Source organism: Pieris rapae, chromosome 13 (assembly GCF_905147795.1).
Source record: "Pieris rapae chromosome 13, ilPieRapa1.1, whole genome shotgun sequence".
Lineage (NCBI taxonomy): Eukaryota > Metazoa > Arthropoda > Insecta > Lepidoptera > Pieridae > Pieris > Pieris rapae.
This window is the reverse complement of record NC_059521.1, coordinates 6,740,380-6,754,172: the sequence shown is the minus strand read 5'-3', so window position 1 is coordinate 6,754,172 and position 13,793 is coordinate 6,740,380. Positions and strand designations below refer to the sequence as shown.

Sequence of the window (13,793 nt, the reverse complement as noted above, 5' to 3'; positions counted from 1 at the left end):
CGTTTGCAATGTAAGCGGAAAAAATGTAATTATTTACGACATAGAAACCTAAAAAATAACAGTACTTCTCCACTTTTTAATGGATGTTATTATACATATAAACCTTTCTCTTGAATCACTCTATCTATTAAAAAAACCGCATCAAAATCAGTTGCGTAGTTTCAAAGATTTAAGCATACAAAGGGACATAGGGACAGAGAAAGCGACTTTGTTTTATAATATGTAGTGATATGTCAGGTTAAAAATTAAGTATACTGCTAAGAAATTCCAAAACTTATAACTAACCTTCAACCTTACAAACAATTTTATTGGGTTCATATTTGATAATCTGAGTTTTATCACTGAGGTTAAGTTCACTCTTGATACTCCGGAGTTCCTGTTCCGCTTCAGCATCAGACACCTTGTCCTGGTTTTCCTCAGTCTTAATATCTTCTTCAGATTTTATTTCTGTGGAGAAAAAAATACTTTTAATGCTAAATAACATATAGGTTATGTTATGTTATTATGTTATGAAGCAAAATTATACAATGACTAAAAAATAAAGTAAATAATTGAATATTTTGTAAAATTTAATAATTGGATTGTGAATGATAAATTATTTTATGTCTAGTATATTAGCGTTATTATCATTAAAATTTTCTTTACTCAGCATAACTTTTCTTGAATTATTTTAAGACTAGGTCAAGATAATATAAATTCCCGACGAAACAATGAATGTTTCGGGTAGGGTATGAAAATATTTCTTACTGAAATTAAATATTACATACGTTTTGATTCGACTTTGACGCCGTTAGTTTTAGCATCCTCTAGTTTCTCATGATACGCCATAATTTCGGATTGGGCGGACTCCATCCCCTCCACAAATACGCCTCCACATTTGCCCAACGACCAGTAACGACGCCAATACCTGAAAATTTATTCAAATTATGGCTTAAATTACTTTATATAATCGCGAAATCTGTATATACAATACATTTAGACAAAAATAATTTAAACACTTCGAAAGCTTAAAACAAAAATTCTCTACAGATTAACGACTCCATATAATATGCAAATTTAAATTATTAAAAAAAAAAGAAATAAGTATGTTGGTAATCGGGAATGTAGTTTCTGAGTGATTTCTAGCAAGAAGCACCGATAAGAAACTTGGCAGTTACTACATACTAAATATATAAAAATAAACTTAAAAAGATTATAGTGACAACATATTTATAAGCAAAACGACACTGATAAAAATTTAATATATACCATTTTCAATTTAAGGAATATCAAAGAAAAAAGCGTAATTTTTAATATGTGAAATGTTTAAATTTTAAATCTTATTTACCTGTCTTGCCCATAACACGTGGCCCTCAATGAATTGGAAGCGGCGGCTAGTTGCAACACCTGCTGTTCGGATTGACGCAATAATTTCTCTAACTTCCTCGATAACTCCTCAGATGATAGATTCTTGTCTTCGTCCTGTGAAGATATTAGTCCAACGTATATATATATATATATAATTACTAGCGGATCCGACAGACGTTGTCCTGTCTACACGTCTTTAATTTCAAAATTTCAATTTTTAATAAGCCATTTTGATGAAAATTATTATTCAAATGTTATGACAATATCTAACGATCCAGCACATGGTCACACACGATATAACACAATGATAACAAAACTTTTTTTAAATTTCGGGACAGACTAAAATTAAAATTCAAATATTATTTAAAATTTGACACTGCGATGGTAGCGCCGTCTGTCGGATCCAATGTAAAACATTCCAAAATCAACAACAACTAATAAATTGAAAATTAATTAAAAAAACATTGTCCAGCGGACAAAATTGTGAATCTAAACCATTCCCAGATCCCCTTGAACACACACAAAAAATTTCGTCTAAATCGGTCCAGTCGTTTAGGAGTTCAGTCACATACACACGCACACAAGAAATATATATATTAAGATAATATGTTAACGTAATTCTTATATATGATGCATTTCGATATTATAACTACTATTATTAACTACTTGCTATACAATGGGTCTAGGAAAACGCGGCCGTCAATTAGTTTTAGTTTTTGAAACAATTTTTAAATTCAAAAGTAAATTTATTTTTACTGCGCATTCTTAGCAGCATATAATCTCTAGAATATTATGAATCTCTAGACAGTTAATTAAACTTCGATATTCAATCAAGTCGCTAACATTTGGATTTAAATGAAACAGCGTCGAAAACGTTTAACTATCTATCTAACCAACAGCCAGAGTGTTGATTAATAATCTAAAACAAGATGGCGGTCACGACAACAGCTGATTACTTTTAGACTCTTTCTTTTGGCAAATCCTGTTTAACGTTGGTTTTTTGTTTAATTAACTCTGATTTAACCACTTTACTGCGATATAAACATTGGTGTTATTTTTACTATAGATTCATTCAACATACTTGTGACAATGTATCATACCCCGTGTAAAAAGTGGGGCATGAGTTAGAATATTTTAATTTTATAATAATCACCTCTTCAGGCTGCGTCCCTTCACTCTCCAAATCGCTCAATACATCGTCCCCCATTACACTATCTTTGTCTTTTCCCTCCACAGGAATTTCTTCTTTATTGTTGTTCAAAATCTCCTTTTTGTTCAGCTCTTTTAATGGCGACAGTTCCTTGTCACTTGGCTCCTCTTCCTTGTATGGGGATGGTGTATTGGGTTTGTCTTCTGGTGAGAGAGATGACTCCTTTTTCGGTGTTTCTGACTTTTCTGGAGTTTCTAGAAATAATAATAATAAAAACTTAGCAAATGACAAAAATATGTATCCCAAGCCCCTGATGTGAGAATTGTATTTCTGGAGGCTTTCCAATTAATTAGCAATAATACGTATTGGTTCTCTCTGTCATTTATTACATAATACATTTATAAAATCGTTCCCACTAATAGTTATTACAATAAAAAATAAGAATTTGTATGACAAAGCATCCTTAGTCTGAACCAGTCACTCAATTTAGTGTATTCAGATTGTAAAAAAGATAATTGAAATATTCAGATATAGAGAATGTCTTGCACCGAATACTTACAAAACAAATGTATACAACATAGCAGAAGAAACAAATTAATGCGCTTAATTTAAGTACTTTACAACCACTAAAAGACTGAAATGGCCATTTATAAAACACATGGTAAGAAATGAAAGGAAAAAATGGATGAAGAAGAAAAGGGTAACCTAGGGATGGAAAGAGACGCAAGGGTGAGACGTGGCGTCGGAGGGAAGGGGGAGAAGGAGGGGGAAAGGAGATGAAGAGAGACGTAAAAAGGTTATCTGCATTAGAATATGAAGAATTGCGAGGCAAATATAAACATTCACAGAGTGGGCTTTTGTTTAAGACCAGTTGGGTTAGTGGTTAATTATACATAATAAGAACGCATACCACGGGTAGGTGAACGCATAATTCCAGAACTTTCTTCCACCAGTCGCTGCATTCTCTCCAATGCTAGGGCCTGTTGCTTCTCAGTTTGTTCCGCCCGTAACTTGCGTTGGTAGAGTGATCGAACTCTGTAATAACGTTTTATTTAGATTGTATGTTTTTAAAGCAATTTTTTTTTAAATATTATACTATATCCGTCGAGAAGGATATCAATTTACAATTAAAAAAAAAATAATGATATACATAACAAATTATGTAATACGTATTGATATTTTTAATTTATAACTATTATAGATAACAGCAAGCCAAGACAAGTTATGGTATGGTATAGTAATTTAAAACACTGTTAAATTTCAACTATTTTATTACCAAGAATAATATGTTCTGTCAGATATAAATGAATACTGAGCACAATAAGGTAATCTATTTTGTTATACACGAAACATTTATGTTATTTATTTACAAGAAAATCAAGGCTCAATTCTAATTTTAGGACATCGAAGTCTACATACATATAATATTACAAACAAATATTTAGGCTATCAAAACCATAGAGTATCGGGACTTACTTCCGTATTTTAGCATCCATGAGGTATCTCTCCTTTCGAAGCTGGTTAAGGTGATCTAATGAAGCATCCACTGCCCTTAGGACGGCCTTGCTTTGTAGTAGCTCGTCACAAAGATATGCCAACATTCGCGCCTTACTACTTGGGTTTAGCGAGACGAAGGGTTTGTCACGAAGCATTTCTGGAATTATTAAGATTATTCTAAGTATGTTTTATCATAGTATTTCTCTCTGTGTGCATTTAACATTTTGCTGGTGCGGTGAAAATCGAAGGAAAATAGCCACAGTCTAGATCTCAGAATCTCGAAAAAGATATCTGAGGCCCAGACTTTTTTGCTCAACCATTACAAAGAAATAGTTTTTTTTAATAAAATAGGGGGGCAAACGAGCGTACGGGACGCCAGAAAAGGGCAATTATCGCACCCCATGGACGTAGTAAGTATGTAAGTAGTAATAGTTGGAGGTCGCATTTCTCATATCCACGGGGAAAATTCCACTTTAATAAGTGACAGTAGTTTAATTTACACGTCATTACACAAATGAATTAGATTATTCCCGCGTTCATCTTATTACATAAGAGTACCGAGAGTTTTTTACGCCGGCTTTTTCTCTCGGCCAACACCCTCTGTCTTCTTTGCCGATGAGTAGGGATGCCAACAGGCTCGAATTTAATGACGTGGAGTAAGTGATACCTTATGTTCCAAGATAAACGTATTTTATTTTTTTATTTTCATATTTTTTTTTCAGTTTATTTTATACGCATTTGACTACCAGAACATGTAATTTTAGCAATTAACATGTATTATTTTGACACACACCTGATAGTTTGTAAGTGCTATTATTGTGTAGATGTTCGTAGTATGCCGCGTTTTTGGTGCTCACACAGGTTTGTTGCATCTCAGCATCGCTCTGATGATGATCAGCAACACGACGTTCTCGTTCTCTTTCCACTGTTAGTCCTGTAACCAAAATATTTACATAACATTTGTATATACGCTAAACGCTAATCAGAACTATTTAATCGACATTTTATGACTTCCGATAGCGATTATATACATTACAGTACAGTTTCGAAACCCAAGCTTGTGACATTCAAAACTATATAGAAATAGTATATAAAAATTTAGATCGCTATGGCTATTAGCATAGTATGTTGGATCGAATAAAAATCTTTAAATGTGTTGGGCAATATGTTTATATAAAGAATATAACGCCACTACTGCAATTACTAAACACAATTATTGTTTCACCGGGAATTGAACTTGCAGTCGAGTTAACTGCAAATACAGATAAATTACTCACCAGTCAAAGCCTTAACCTCGCCCGTAGCGTTGGCATAAAGGTAAATTCGCAGAACCTCGCTGAGATTTTCAGGCCGCATATCACCGAGACGTATCGCCTGTCCCAACAGCGTTGTATGTCGTCCAGGGTGCGGTATACCCGGATCCTCTGTAATTTAAATTGGCATAAAGATTTACTTAAGAAGTTGCTATGATAACAATATAAATTTACGGTTTTTTTAAAGATGAGTGAAATGAGTGCTAAGCGACACTACAACTACAGTCAACGGCATGCGAGTACGTTGCCTGCCTTTTAGAACTTGAATACTAAGTAAGGTTCAAATTAATTAAAGTATACAGCAAAATGTTCCTCAAATAAAAATAGGTAAAAAAACTTTTTAAGTTAAACATACATTGCAATGTTTAAGATAAATGTACCAAAAACCAAAAAATAATAAAATAGATACAGTTGTGGGAATTATAAACATATGCATAGACTAGACTAAAATAAAACCATGGGGCACGGTTTACACGGGGTATAATCTTAAACCTAGGAATGAAATGTACCTACTTAAAATGAATAAACACTTTTTTTAAACTACTTCAAGAAATGAGAAAAATTATAATAAAATGAAAATGAAGTATCTATTACGAAACATAATAAAATTTAAAAAAAAAACATTTAACAAATCTAAAGAAAACACTTTTTTACGGATTATAGTTATGTATTATTTATTTATTTATATATTTAATAATACATAACTATAATCCGTAAAAAAGTGTTTTCTTTAAATGTGTAAAAGTTATGTTAATAAAAGACAATACTATATTCAACAAATCTTCCGAACTTACCAATTGAGAGAACCAAGAGTCTAGTGAGAACAATTATGAGCTCATTTTCAGCTTCTTGGTTGTAGTCTGGTATAAGACCCTGTTGTAGGGTGTCTAATGTTGGCAACGCTTCAACATCTGAAAAATCGACGATAATTAACAGGCAAGAAGATTACTGTCAGTCCTTTTTATAAGTTAAGATTTCATTTTATTGCCATCTTTAAATACTGTCATAGCTCTGGTAGCATACTAGATATTTTAATAAATAAATAGGCTCTGTGTTGTAAAAACTGAATATGTTAAATTAGTTTTTAATGTATTTAATTTAATTATAGGTAAATATTACTATCATCAGCCGACACAAATTCAAAGCCCGAAGTATACTTTACCAAATATTTGGCTTTGGGACTTAAAGAATAAGAAAACTAGATATAGAGAATTAAATTTACAAAATTTTAATGTCTATAGCATCGTTTCTCAAGCGGGGGGCGGAGTTTATTTAAAAAAAAGATCGCAGTGTGTTGAATAATAATAAATAACAACTACATAAGTACAAAATTCATTAAAAATAGCACGCTATGTACATTTAATTTTACAAAAAATATATAAATACAATTCGACATATCCACAAAGATAAAAGCCATGGCTTTTTCATGGGTCGCGGCATAAAAATGTTTGAGAAGCGATCTATTGTATATGACACCCTAATTTTTAACTTGATGAAGTAACCTAAGCAGAAACAGTAAAAACTTACCAATACCAAGCGCTTGTCCAAAGTTGTGTAGGAACTCATAAACTTGTAGGAGATCAGCGAAGGCCTGCCCTGATACTTTGAGACCTTGTATCCTGTCCAGCTTGGGAAGCGGCTTCTGGTCTGACAGGGATGAGTCTTCTTGTGGTCTCCTACAATAAAAATACAATTATATTTCAACATGCACACACACACACACATACACAAAGACGCTTGCATAGTTCATAGCAATTCTATGGGAGAAACTATGAGAATTTGTATAAATAAGGGAAGTAGCGACTCAACCCCAACACACTTGTTCTGACTACATTTCTTCTTCTCTAAATTTGAGAAACAATATTTTCAGTATTGTCTTTATTTACATAACTTTTACACATTTAAAGAAAAACACTTTTTTAACGGATTATAGATATGTATTATTTTATTTAAACTTATAATTATTTGTACATAATTTTAAATGTCAAAAAGTATTACAGCTGCAGAAAATGTTGTGTTATCTGTATTTATTTCCCCGGAGTTGGTATCGACTAAAAGATGTAGGGTTTTTGCAGAAATTGCTCACGGTGTCCTGTAATACTTTTTGACATTTAACACCTTTGTCTTCAGTCACCGTGACCACGCACGCTGTAAAGCACGCGAAACGTCGGTTTAAATTTAAAATTATGTACAAATAATTATAAGTTTAAATATAATAATACATATCTATAATCCGTTAAAAAAGTGTTTTTCTTTAAACAATATTTTTTTTTAAATTTATTATCATGTCAGCCATTCAAGGAAATACTATTCAATGGAAGGGAAGTTATCTTCGCTTGACAACCAGAATTATCGTTACACCGGGACTCAGAGCTAAAACCTATGGATTGTATAGTAAATGATATTTAGCAACAAATTCTTTGTTTCAATTACTTCGTTGAAGACCTGTTCACCTATGTAGAATAAGAATTATTTCTTTAGGGAATATAACACATTTATCTAATAGTTTACCTCAATTCAGACAACAGCTCCATCTCTTTACGTCTTTGCTGTAACTTCTTCTCTTTAACAAGCAACCGGTCTAAAAGATTCTGGTGTTTTCTTCGTTCCCTTTCCTCCCATCTTCTTCTCGAGTCCAGTTGTCTGATAAATGTTGTGTGTTGACGTCTTCTTTCACGTTCCTATAACGTAACATACACTATATTATTACTAATATGTAATAATATGAAAAAAGTATGTTTAGTTGTAGTTAATCTGCTCAGCAATATTGCAATATATAGCAGGGTGATGTTAAGGCGGGTTTTCTTAATTATTGACATCAAAATCCTAAATGTTATTACTGAAAAATTATATATTATAAGCGACTGGAAAATGTTCTAATTGATCCCAGAGCTGGAACTAACACCCGTGTAAACCAGATTGCTATTAAAATTTACATATAGCAGACGAATTTAAATAAGTGGAGACAAGAATAACAAATCTATATATAATACGATCAGAAATATAATATATACCTTCTGAAATTGATAAGGATTTTAGAATACTATTGGTCAATAGATGGCGTTAAAATTAAAAGCGTGTTAAGTTCGAAGCAAGTACACACTAGAAACCATTCACCAACTTTTATTACTACAACTATAATTACCTCAGTTATATACTTTTGCTGTACGGAGCCGTACGTGAACGCCGATTGAAAAAAAGATAAAAATTTATTTACAAATAAGCACACACACACAAACACTTTACCGTCGATATTATTTTTTTGAGATTTCATAAAAGAACCTTATAGTGAGTAAATTAATAAGAAAATAAAGAGATTATAGGACCCCGAAGTAAAAGTTTGATTTGGAATAAAGAGGGATTTCTATCCCAAAAATACGGCTCGAATAGTCTATCTCCTTCTACAGACGCTGATATACATACCACTTATGGGTATAAACGTCAAGTAAAAATAAAGTGGTCCTTTTACACTCTTATTTAAGGTGAAGGTGAAAGAAAGAGACAAATTTAATATCGATGGTAGCTATTTACAAAACCGATTTTCCAAATCCAATTAAAAATTAAATGACATAAGCTACTTGCAATTAGACTCAGCTCCAACTACCAATGTCTGATGTAAATAAAACCCATCGTATCGAGGTAAAAATACATACATTTTCTACAATTTTTTTTTTATCGGACAGGGGGCAAACGGGCAGGAGGCGCCTGATGTTATGTGATACCGCCGCCCATGGACACTCAATGCCAGAGGGCTCGCGAGTGTGCCGGCCTATTAACATTACTTCAATCATTTGTTTTAAAGGCCTAAAAAGAGTTAAGGAAAATCGGTAGTGCAGCATTTTTTGTTAAATAATGTTAACACACAAAAACCAAACAAGTAAAATTGAACTCAGCTCACCTGCTCTTTGAGTAACATCGCCTGATGTCTTTTTATTTCTCTCTCCTATAACAAAAAGGAAATCTCAACACATTGCAAAAAAATTATCTCAACACACGTTTTGAATAATTAGTTACACAGTACAAACTGAGTTTTAGTTTAATATGGAAAACTTACCACGACAGAATTTTTTATAAGTATTAAAATACATTCATAAATTGAAAAAAATAATAATAATAACCTGTTGTCTTTTCGCCTGTTCTTCGTTTTTCTGTTTTTCAATATCCTCTTGCTTTCGTTTCTTAGCCTTTACATACATTGAAAGCAAGCAAATTAAAAACGCGTACATGAAACAAATGAAAAGAAACTTATATTAAAAAAGCCACGCATAAGTGCAAAAAACTATAGAAAAAAGTGTAGAATGTCAAAATCGCTCAACGCCATGCTCGGTGCTACAACTATTTCGATTGCAATAATAGACGCGATTTTTTATTAGACCCAGCCAATACTAACACAAATAATATTAATTTTCAAATGTATGAATCTAACACCAGCTCGTATGATGAAAAAACCATGAGAAAACAGGCAAGTTTCAAATTTAAAAAAAATCGACGACTCGTATCAGAAGGCTTAACTAACGCCCAAACCCAATAACCTATCTTAATCTATGACCATCTGAGACAGACATCTTAATCCAATTATAGCCAAGCCAATAACCAATCGACGGATTGTAATCGCCATCAGTCGATACAAGCTAGCCAGTGGAAAGACCTTTGTATGAAAATGACAGTTTAACTGTGCCAATATCCTAATTTTAAGATTTTAACTTACACTCGTTTTTAAAATAATTAAAATGCTATTTGATATGTTTTAAACATTGACATGTGTATTTTAATATTATTTGTACGGTTTTATTTCCTTTATTTCGTTTATATTGATTATCAAATAGAAGTGTAAAGAGCGAAGAGATTGCATTCTATCCGTCGCCAAACATGGATTGTCTTCATAGGGTTTGGTTATTGGGATGCCGATAGGAGATCGATCGACTATCACTGTCTGATGAGAATGTGGATTAATGATTGGGTTCGGGCATGAATGATCAAAGAAACGGATGCAATCTGAGGCCTAGACCCATATAGGCTTGTAACGAAATTGGATTATCATTGTTATTCAATATATCACATTTCAGTGTGCAACTTAAACAACTTAATAAAAAAAAGCACTTAGTTATATGACAAAACATTAGCGATCGCCTGTAATCAAATGGTTATGAAAATGTAATTAATGGGAGCTTTTTGATAAAATGCATAATGTTTGTTATGATTAAATGAATTTGAATTGTTAAATGGGGTTTTCCGTTTTATTGTTAAATTAATTTAATTAGTTAATCTGAACCATATAGAAACTTTAATACGATAGAAGCAATGTGATTATAATTAAGACTATTTATTGTATAATGAATGTGCATTTAAGAAAGCGTGCAAAATAAAAATGTTAGTTCCAACAATATCCCATAGAACCATACTCATCACCGAAGACCATAGAGAAATGCCACAGACCACAGATAATATTGTTAGTTGAATTTGTTAGTTTATATCAATTCGACGTACCGGACTGTAAACGTCCTTCGCGAACGGCTGAACTGATATAGATAAGGCGCCATCTTTTCCCACATTGAACGTGCCTTTAGATAGTTTTTTATTTATATCAGCTAAAATATCCTCGTCACCACTGAGGTCGATCACATCTTTTTTCTGGTCTTTGGGCATCAACATGAGATTTTGGGACATAAACTCGTTTTTAGCGTCTAAATACTTCTGTTCTAAACTCTTTTGGTCTTGCTTATCGTTATTTTTGGACCAATCACAGCCGTTTATAAACTCCGATATCCGCGAATAGGAATTGATCAATTTCTCTAAATTATTTTCTCCAACTGGTTGGGTTTGTTCTCTTTTTCTAGCCTTTTCAGCTGCCGTAACGAGTGAGATGTCGAAGATTTTATCTTTAGGCCTTTTGGGTAGATCGAAGGCGGCCTTTTCAGCAAAGTCTTTCATTTTGTCCAAGGCATTGTATTCTTCGGATTCCTCTTTCCAAATACCTTGTTCGTAATTTAATGTTTTGATTGGGGAGTCTTTCCCGCTCACCGGTATTAAGGATAGGCTTATCTGTGGCATAGTTCTATCTTTTTTCGGAGGTAATATCGTCTCTGGTACTTTCCATTCGTCTTTCATTGGCAGAGCTTCGATTGTCAATTGTGTTCTATTTTTGTTGATATGCTGTTTCGAATTTTTCCATTAATATATATATCCCATGATTCTTCTATTATCAATTAGATTTTTGACAACATTGTCAAGTTTAGGTGTTAGACAGACAGAACCGTGGTGCAATAGAACAAGTTTGATGTAACTGCTAAGGAAACGTAATTATGAACACCATTTATGACATCATAGGACTTAGTAATTCCAAATATTAAATTGTTCTTAAAAAATAATGGTGATTTTTTTAAAATAAATTATTGATTAAAGTAATAAAATGATTGAGACCTTGTTTTATTAAACCACGGACACACAGCCCAATAGATAACATACATACATAATTACATATGTATACTACATACACACATACTAAGCTAGACCAAGGTACCGAACTACAATAAAAACGTCGACTACATGTGAGCACAATGTTGCCAAGCATCAAATTGATAATAAAACACAAGCACAGTTTAAAAACAGATAAAAAATACTAGACGTTTTCGTGTTACAGTACTTAACAAGTTAGATTTCTAGAATTTCCGATTTTGAATTTCGTAACTATCTGTTACCATGGCAACGTTTGTTTGATTCCGCAAAATTAGAATTAATACAAACATACATTTCTTTAAGTACAGTAACGCATAAACGTCAAAGACAAAAACAAAACTATAAATGTACCATAAACAAAATACCCAATAGGTTTGTTTACCTCTACTAATTGTTGACTTCTGACCTCTTTTTCCCGTTTTACTAGTTCAGCCTTTTCAGAACGTTCGTAATCACGAACTAGGCGGGCCTGGAATTTATTGAACGAGGCTTATGAAGGAACAAGGCTTATACTTGTTATATACAAGTATGTGTAAAAATAAATTATAGGAACGAAAGTATGTGTAAAAATAAATTATAGAAACGGTAAATTGGTACGTTACTAATACGTATAAACTGATTTACAACGCCTATTTGTTATTATCTGTATTAGAACATCGACATATTATTTCAATCGTAACTAGATATAAAATCCTTTAACATAAAAATGACTAGACTTTTTGCCTTGTTGTGAATTCAATGAATTTGAAAAACAACTCAACGGTCAGAAAATAAAAATCCCCTCCTGCGTACTAATTACGCTGTATATGGTATTAAGTACTAAAAAACTTAACACTAGAAACTGAAACAACATTTAAAAAAAATGCAAAACAAAAGCAAAGAACAGATATAGGCATAACAGCAAAAATAAGTAAAAACTTATTAAAGGAATATAAACATAGGTTTAATAAGCATCTCATAATTCAGTACTTTAGGTTAACATCTGAGGTGGTAAATTGTAATTATTTTAAATTGTACTCGTACGAAAATATGTAAGGAAAACAACGTGTATATGTCACAGCCAACAAGCTTTACAGGCCATTCAATTAACTGCCTAGCCTCTTAACTAAACAGGCCTGTCTAACTAGCGGCCTGAAAGATATTCAGCCGTAGCATTTGTAACAACATTTTATAAACTGGCTGGCTAATGCTTAGGCCATTCGTACGATAGGTGACCATGTGACAAAAATAAAAAAGATGAAACATTTGAGGTAAAAAACTATTTAAAAATTAAATTGCCAGCAAGTCAATCACAGCTAAATTCATATTAGTATTATCACTCTTCCATTGTACTTGTTGTTTTTTGAAAACCATCATCTAAGTTTCGTTTCGAGTTTGGCAGAAAGTGGATCTAAAATTCAATTAACAGTCCAGGCAAGTAATGAAACGTCATTGATCCATGTCATTTGCCTAGCTGTTTGATCAACTCGCTGATTATTTTTCAGGCCGCTAGTTGAACGGCGCTGTTTAGTTAAGAGGCCAGGCTGTCAATTGGCTTATGAAGATGGCTGCGACACATACAAGCACATCTTTTAAGGATCAATGTATGGAAAAAATGATAAATAATATGTGATATTTGTGGCTATAAGACTTTAAATATTAAATCACATGTACCTGATCCCGATTCCTATGAGAGGCGTCTCTTCTAGCGTCCCTTGCTGCTTGTTGTCGTCGTGCGAGCTCTATTCGCCTTTCAACTGGCGGGGGCGTGGACCTAGGCCCAGCTAACGCTGCCAATGCTCGGGCTTCTTCCAGCCTACGAATAAATAGCCAAGTATTAACCCTTAAAAGTTGACAAAACAACTACTAAACCTTAACAGAACTAATCTCAGAACAATGATAGGTACAATCACGGGCCATTGTCTCCTCAACAAACATCTTTTTATCCTGGGCGTGACAGATAGCCCCATGTGCAGAGGCTGTCTCAGCGCAGAGGAACAGTCACCCACGTAGTCCTGGAATGCGAGGCTGTGGCTAAGCAACGTAAAGAA

At 33.1% G+C, this 13,793-nt stretch overlaps 1 protein-coding gene across 15 annotated transcripts in view; it reads right to left on the bottom strand.

The window, feature by feature from the left end:
* LOC111004195 (bromodomain adjacent to zinc finger domain protein 2B) overlaps nucleotides 1-13,793 on the bottom strand; it is a 61,689-nt gene that overhangs the window by 12,234 nt on the left and 35,662 nt on the right. For 5 of the 15 annotated variants that reach the window (XM_045630700.1, XM_045630701.1, XM_045630699.1 and 2 more), the window contains 17 exons: nucleotides 13,417-13,558; nucleotides 12,146-12,232; nucleotides 10,795-11,460; nucleotides 9,426-9,491; nucleotides 9,207-9,250; nucleotides 8,453-8,495; nucleotides 7,819-7,988; nucleotides 6,835-6,983; nucleotides 6,102-6,218; nucleotides 5,272-5,418; nucleotides 4,788-4,928; nucleotides 3,974-4,151; nucleotides 3,408-3,532; nucleotides 2,501-2,751; nucleotides 1,328-1,461; nucleotides 768-907; nucleotides 286-447 (listed from right to left, as the gene is read on the bottom strand). In XM_045630700.1, the coding sequence (XP_045486656.1) occupies nucleotides 286-447; nucleotides 768-907; nucleotides 1,328-1,461; nucleotides 2,501-2,751; nucleotides 3,408-3,532; nucleotides 3,974-4,151; nucleotides 4,788-4,928; nucleotides 5,272-5,418; nucleotides 6,102-6,218; nucleotides 6,835-6,983; nucleotides 7,819-7,988; nucleotides 8,453-8,495; nucleotides 9,207-9,250; nucleotides 9,426-9,491; nucleotides 10,795-11,460; nucleotides 12,146-12,232; nucleotides 13,417-13,558 (2,762 nt within the window). Of the gene's footprint in view, nucleotides 1-285; nucleotides 448-767; nucleotides 908-1,327; nucleotides 1,462-2,500; nucleotides 2,752-3,407; nucleotides 3,533-3,973; nucleotides 4,152-4,787; nucleotides 4,929-5,271; nucleotides 5,419-6,101; nucleotides 6,219-6,834; nucleotides 6,984-7,818; nucleotides 7,989-8,452; nucleotides 8,496-9,205; nucleotides 9,251-9,425; nucleotides 9,492-10,794; nucleotides 11,461-12,145; nucleotides 12,233-13,416; nucleotides 13,559-13,793 lie in introns of all 15 variants that reach the window. The other 10 variants (XM_045630704.1, XM_022275089.2, XM_045630703.1 and 7 more) reach the window with 9 other exon arrangements.